This window comes from Coenobita brevimanus, chromosome 14 (assembly GCF_032717465.1).
Source record: "Coenobita brevimanus isolate Jiangsu-jjx chromosome 14, ASM3271746v2, whole genome shotgun sequence".
In the NCBI taxonomy this organism is placed as follows: Eukaryota; Metazoa; Arthropoda; class Malacostraca; order Decapoda; family Coenobitidae; genus Coenobita; species Coenobita brevimanus.
Window position 1 is genome coordinate 1,407,501 of NC_136967.1, and position 7,500 is coordinate 1,415,000.

The 7,500-nt window shown below is 46.1% G+C and overlaps 1 protein-coding gene across 1 annotated transcript in view; it reads right to left on the reverse strand.

The window, feature by feature from the left end:
- LOC145417769 (serine/threonine-protein kinase zyg-8-like) overlaps nucleotides 1-7,500 on the reverse strand; it is a 34,222-nt gene that overhangs the window by 24,326 nt on the left and 2,396 nt on the right. Inside the window, exon 2 of the mRNA XM_080286378.1 lies at nucleotides 4,850-4,986. Coding sequence (XP_080142504.1) covers nucleotides 4,850-4,986 — 137 coding nt within the window. The remainder of the gene's footprint in view (nucleotides 1-4,849; nucleotides 4,987-7,500) is intronic.

A 7,500-nucleotide genomic window follows, 5' to 3' on the forward strand; every position in this document is an offset into this window, starting at 1 on the left:
GAAAGAGGAAGAGAAAGAGGGGAGATTGAAGAGGGAGGGAGGGAGAGGGGAGGGGGAGGGGAGAGTGGGAGGGGGGAGGGGGGAGGGAGGAGGGAGGTGAAGGATTCTAGGAAAAAGGTGGAAGACGAGAAAACACTCAAATTACCAGGTAAGGGGGAGGGAGGGGGAGGAAGGGGGAGGGGGAGGGAAAGGGGAGGGGAAGGGAGAAGGGAGGGAGAGAAACAGAGATGAGGGAGGAAAGGCAAAGTTCAGCTAATCTCCCTTGGGACACAAACACGTTAATCCCAGGTAATCCCACGCTAATCTCACGTTAAACTTAGGTAATCCCAGGTAATCCCACGTTCATCCCAGGTAATCCCATGTTCATCCCAGGTAATCCCACGTTAATCCCAGGTAATCCCAAGTAATCCCAGGTAATCTCACGTTAATCCCAGATAATCCCAGGTAATCCGGGTTAATCCCACGTTAATCCCAGGTAATCCCACGCTAATCCCACGTTAATCCCAGACCATGTTAATCCCACGTTAATCCCGGGTAATCCCACGTTAATCTCAGGTAATTCCACATTAATCCCAGGTAACCCAGCTACAATTATCTCTTTCTTGTGCCATGGGAGTTGCGAGGTTACTTGCAGTACACATGGGGACAATGTTAGAGAGAGAGAGAGAGAGAGAGAGAGAGAGAGAGAGAGAGAGAGACTGATCTTCTCATAGCACGTAGAGGACAATCCACAACCATCTAAATTCCAACCAAGTCCCTAACCACAGTATCGGATCAACAGTGACAAGAGGGGGAAGCAAACCTTGTCCGCCAGTCCGATCGGCTCTGGAATCTAGTCGGGGGAGAGTGAGAGGGGTTCCAACCGCAAGCCGAATGAGTTAACCACCGGACCACCCCTGTTACGGCTTCCAGTGATCCTTTCCTAATTGGCCTTTCCCAGGTAAACACTCGGAATTGAAGGGAAAACTCTACGGGAATGGCGACCCACATTTCGCCGACGTGTGCACGGAGGTTGAGAGGATGGAGATTATTTTATGAGGGAATTCTGGTTTTGGTGTGTGTGTGTGTGTGTGTGTGTGTGTGTGTGTGTGTGTGTGTGTGTGTGTGTGTGTGTGTGTGTGGCATTGCGTGAGAAGGCAAAGTCCATCGTAAATGTAAGCAAAGGTGTTATGAGTGAGTGCGTGTGAGTGCGAGCGTGTGGCGTTGCGTGAGTGGGCAGTGAGTGCGTGTGAGTGCTTTATGGGTGTGTTTGTGAGACGCATTGATTTATATTGGGACACAGACCTTTACTTCCTAGTGCGGTGTGTGTGTGTGTGTGTGTGTGTGTGTGTGTGTGTGTGTGTGTGTGTGTGTTCTGATATTCCACAGTAACACCCACCTTCACCACAACCATTTCTTAGAACTCTCTCTCTCTCTCTCTCTCTCTCTCTCTCTCTCTCTCTCTCTCTCTCTCTCTCTCTCATAACATTACACCACCATACCATACCATTCATTCCACCATCCACATCACCATATCACCATACTCCCATACATCACTATTCACACCATCATCCATGCAACCATAGCACCATAATCACGCCACCATAACACCATAATCACACCACCATAACACCATACTCCCATACTCCACTCTTCACTCCATCATTTACTATTACCATACTAATAAGCCCCGTAATTACCCCATTACCACCTGGCAGGTAATGAAGCAGGTGATTAGTGGGTATTTACATCCTTTTGTGATCAGGTGTGTGTGTGTGTGTGTGTGTGTGTGTGTGTGTGTGTGTGTGTGTGTGTGTGTTTAGTATAGTTAGTGTGTGTGTGTATTTGTATGTGTATGTATGTATATGTGTATATATGTATGTATGTATGTATGTATGTGTGTGTGTATGTGTGTGTGTGTGTGTGTGTGTGTGTGTGTGTGTGTGTATGCGTGTGTGTGTTTAGTATAGTTAGTGTGTGTGTGTATTTGTATGTGGATGTATGTGTGTGTGTGTGTGTGTGTGTGTGTGTGTGTGTGTGTGTGTGGTTATATTTCACCACACATAGAAGCCATACATCCATCACACATTACACACACAGATGAACAATTATACAGATAAATTATACAACATGACTCCCATATCAAGCCTATAATTCCCTCTGACATGACCCTTCCTGACTCATTACAATCCCTAGTTTCACCCTCTATCACTTCATTTTCACCTGTCATTTCCTTAAACATTATATTTACCTTTCATGCTTTATATTCAGTCTATTAATAATGTTCAGTTTGATTTCTGTTTACGCTTCTAAAGGGCTGTGTCTAGACTTTTTTTTGTCTCCCTCTCCCTCCCCCCCTCTCTCTTTCTCTCTATCTATCTATCTGTCTGTCTATCTATCTATTCCTCTCCCCAATCCACCTTGCTTAAAGACACAACCATCTGTGGATTCCTTGTCTTACTCCATCTTCAGACTGACGCCATTTTCCTTCCTCCTCGCATCCCATCCATATTGCTCTGGGATTTCAACTTTGCTCAGATTCCCTCCCTCTCTCCCTCTCTCTCTCTGCTCCCCCATTCCCTCCCCTTCCTCTTTCTCTCCCTCTCCCCTTCCTCCACGTCTGCTGTACTTCTGAATTTACTGCCTACGCTCCCATACCTTCACCTTTCCCATATATGCCGTATAGAGGCGCCGTACATGCTAAAATAAATAAAAGAAAAGAAAAGAAACTCAGAATCTCTCACGACCATGTTATAAACCATTGAATATTTTCCTAACAAAGCGTGAAGCCAAAACAATGTACCGTATCAGTTAAGATTATTGGTAACGAGAGGAAAAGCCTTATCTTAGTTAATTGTAGTAGATAATGGCTATCGAATCTCCAAGGTGGTAATTAAGAGGGGTAATTACTAAGGGTTAATGATCTGAGGGGAGGTGTTTCCCTAATCACCTCCCTGACTCCCTCCCAACGCCATAGCATCCGGCCTCTGACCCCCTGAACCCTATTTCACTCAATAATGTCTAAATAAACTCATTCTGAAGGACCAAAACACACTCTCAATCATCCAAACACTCCTACTTACCTCATACAAACACCACAGCAGCGTAGCGAACCTCCTTGATGCCAAAAAACGTAGGAAAAAACTTGTCAAACACACACACACACACGCGTATCTCAAACTCACTCTCTTGTTCCAATACTCTTTCACATCCCGAGTCAGCCAACGCCCTCTTCCCCTCCCTTCCTCCTCCCTTTCCTCCCTCATCCCCCTTCCTCTCTCATCCCCCGTCCTCCCTCCTCTCCCTTCCTCCCTCCTCCTCCTTTTTCCCTCCTCCCTAGACCCTCTTCGAAGTTCTGTGATGGACTTGAGACAAAGGGATTCGAATCGTTTTTCCCGCGCGTCGCTTGAAGATAGCGGGCAGAGTACAGGGATTTAGGAGCGAAGAAAAATGGAGTTCTGAGCGATTTATTGGGCGGATTTCATCGCTATCAGGCTTCGAATAGCGGGATTTTTGGTCAACGAAAATGGGAAATAATTTAGTTTCCTTCATGCGGGCAGAAGAACGAGGTAAAAAAAATCGTAAATGCGCTGCCTGTACCTTGAACACATTTATGAAAACCCCGGCGTTCAAAGCTTTGGGGAAAGACGGGTTTCTCTGAAAGGGGACGTAATCGAAGCGGGTTCACCTCACCGCCTCGGAGCTTCGACCAGCGCGAGTCTTTCACAGGCCACGGGCATCACCACACCACGCCTGCCAGCTTTCAAAATCCGGAAAATGTTGACTCCATCTTATTATTCAACTCAAGAAGCGCACGTCTTCGAAAAATTTGTTGAAGAGTTGTAACATTTTTTGGAGTAATGTATGCGTTTATGTTGTTATATTTAAGTACATTTTTGGTAATTTGTACACGTTATTGGTACAGTAGCGAGTATTTTGAGTTTGTAATACGGTGTACTAAATTACGTGTTGGATATATGTTACCGAAAAATAATTCAGTCTCTTACCCCTAAAGATTTTGACGAATGGAATTAAATTGCTTGGAGCTGACTAGACTATATTACACACTGCACCTCGATCTTTACTTCTTTACTAAATTGCCGGGCTCTTTAGTCTTCCTCATCTTTCATTATTTTTTATCCCGTATTTTTATTACTCCTGCTCCCCATCATCATCAGAATTATTTACCCAAAGTCCATTATTTCGCCAAAATTCCCGCCATCCTTCCCCTGGTCTTCTCCTTCTTTATTATGGGGCTGGCAGGGTCGGTCTCGCGTGCACCCCAGACCAAATTAAAATGAGCTTGAAGTAATGATGTTTGCTGGGACCGCCTGATTCTTCCACCATTTCTGACTCTCTCTCTCTCTCTCTCTCTCTCTCTGTCTGTCCCGTTATCTATCTCTATGACTATAAAATTTCCTACTGAGAACAACAACAAAAAAAGAAAAAATGAAAACAAAAGGGAGAGAAAAAACAAATATAGAAAATCCGTCAAAAAGTGAACCCTTTCTGCATATGTACCCCCTCCCCCTCCCCCCCCCCCTCGCCCCACCCTAATCCCAACACAATGGTTCTGATCTCGGGAACGGGCTGGCCAAAGGTGTTTACAGAGGCGGTGATGCGTGTGGGTACTTTGGTTATGGGCGAGAGTGGTGATGTATGGTGATGGAAGGGGGAGTGATTTTTTTTTTTTTCTCTCTCTCTCTCTCACACACACACACACACACACACACACACTTTCCAACTCACTAAACAATGACCCTACCTTCCTCCCCTTTCCCCCTTCTTCTTCCCTCTCCCTGTTCCCCTTCCCTCTTCCCACTCTCTTCCCCCTCCCTCTCCCTCTTCCCCCTCCCCCGTCAGTACTCACCCTCCCGGTATACTGACGAAGCCCTTAGGTCCTGCCGCGACATAAACTCCCTCCCTCCTCAGCGCCGCCAGGTCTGTTATCACCGTGCCCGTGTTGGGGGTGTGCAGGCTTCGTACGGCGCCCCATGCCGGCTCGGTCTGGGAAAATAAAGAATATTTCGGTTATTCGATTATTAGACAGGTGAATCTACAAAAAGAAATCAATGTAGGTGATGTTGATTGCTGGAAAAGTTGATGGGGTACGTTAGATGAAGGGAAATTGACAGCCGAAGTTGATGTCTTGTCGGATGGTATAGTGTTTTGTTTTGGTGGTGCGGAGGCTTTGTACCGCACTCCATATCGGCTAAAAATGTAGTTAATTTTTTTCTCTATCGTTAATTTATTTCCTGGAGGAGTAAATATGGGTGGTTTTGAAAGATTAAAAATATGAAGGGATGGTTTGAGCGAAAGTGGAATGTTTGGGTTCCGAAGTTCTCTCCCTCCGAATGGTCAAAACGATGTAAACAAGAGTACGTGATAAGAGTGACAGGTGGGTTGATTTAAAATGACGTTTGCTGGTTGAAGGAGACAAGATAAGGGGTGTTTTTAAGTGAGATAATATACTGTACACACACGTATGTATGTACAGTGTACGTAAGGATATATATGTACACTTACACACACACACAACACGCACATACGTACCCTACATAACCTCTCTCTCTCTCTCTCTCTCTCTCTCAGCACTGTGGTAAAAATGAATAAGAAGCAGAATAAGAGAGAGAGAGAGAGAGAGAGAGAGAGAGAGAGAGAGAGAGAGAGAGAGAGAGGTGAAGTGGTACGGTGGAAGATTGTGTGCAGGAGAGAGAGAGAGAGAGAGAGAGAGAGAGAGAGAGAGAGAGAGAGGTGGAGGGATAGTAAGGTGGAAGGGTGTGTGCAGGGAAGTGGATTGAGGTGGAAGGAAGGACTGATAGATTGAGGGTTAGATAGATAAAGACACAATTGGAGGGAGATGACGTCAGACGATAGGCAGATAGATGAATAGATAGATAGACAGACAGACAGATAGATAGATAGATAGAAAGATAAATATAGACAAATTTGTAGACATAGATAGATGGACGATGAGGCAGACATATCCAGAGACAGACAGATAGATACAGATAAATAGACAGACAGATAGATAGATAGATAGATAGATAGACAGACAGCTACCCTCTTCCTCTTCCTCTCACTCCTCTTCCTTTAGATGCCAAGAGTCAAGAGGCTTCCCTAGTACTCTTGTTTTTATTCCACAGTCTCCCCTTAACTTTCCTCTTCCATCACCTTCTCTCCTTTTTTCCCCTCCCTCCTTTCCCCTCCTCTCCCTCCCCCACGTTTCCTCTCCCCTCCCCCTCTCATCATTTTTCTCTCCCTCCCTCCCTTTCCCTCCCCTCCTCCCTCCCCTCTTCTCTCACCCTCCCTATCTTTCTTCCCATTTTCCTCCCTTGTTCTTCTTTCCCTTTCGTTCTTCTCTCCATTCTCTCTCTCTCTCTCTCTCTCTCTCTCTCTCTCTCTCTCTCTCTCTCTCTCTTATGTAGGCCTCTTTGTATAATTAGCTAGGCAGGTCTAGGACGCTGCATCTGTCACTTGCACACTCACTCACTCTCTCACTCTCTCACTTTCTCACTCACTCACTCACTCTTTCACACTCTCACTCTTTCACTAGCATAAACACACTCTCACTCCCACATATAGGTACTTCCTCATTCACACACACACACACACACACACACACACACACACACACACACACACACACACACACACACACACACCATTCATTCATGAGTCAAGCACTAACTCTGCTTAACTTTCCTCTCTCTCTCTCTCTCTCTCTCTCTCTCTCTCTCTCTCTCTCTCTCTCTCTCTCATCCTCTTCCCTTCCTTCCTCACTCCTTCCCCCTCCCTCCCTTCCTTCTCTCCCCTTCCTTATCCTTCCCTACCCTGCCCTATTTTCTTCTCTCCTTTTCCCTCCTTCCCTTCCTTCCTTCCTTCCTTTATTCCTCCATTCCTCCCCTTCTCTCCCCTCTGTCCTTCCCCTCCCTCTTGTCTCCCCTACCCTACCCTTACCTTCACCTCCTTTCCCCTCCCTTCCCCTCTTCCCATTCCCCTTCCCCATACTCACTCCCTCCCCTCCCCTCCCCTCCTCTCCCCTCCCCTCCCCTCCCCTCCCCTCCCCTCCCCTCCCCCTCCATCTCAGCCTTGGCACACTCTTCATAATTCAATATATATTTTTTCGTTTCTCTTCGTCTCCTTGTCAACGCTGTGAGATGTGAGCGAAACTTATGGCACTCTGAACACTAAAACCCTCTCTCACTGTGGGGTTTCACTGGGTAGCGTCCGGGTTTCTTTTTGTTGCGTGTGTTTTGCAGGTGTAAATGAGGTGATATATGCAAAGACAGGCACACACACACACACACACACACACACACACACACACACACACACACACATCAATAATACAATACACAAAAACCCTCCCTCGTCACTGGACACGCACACACGCGCACACACACACATACAAAAAAAATCATACATACATACTCATACGTACATATTAACAGAAAGGCATACAGACATTACATACATACACGCTCACGCACGCCCATGCTGAATATATTGACTACACAC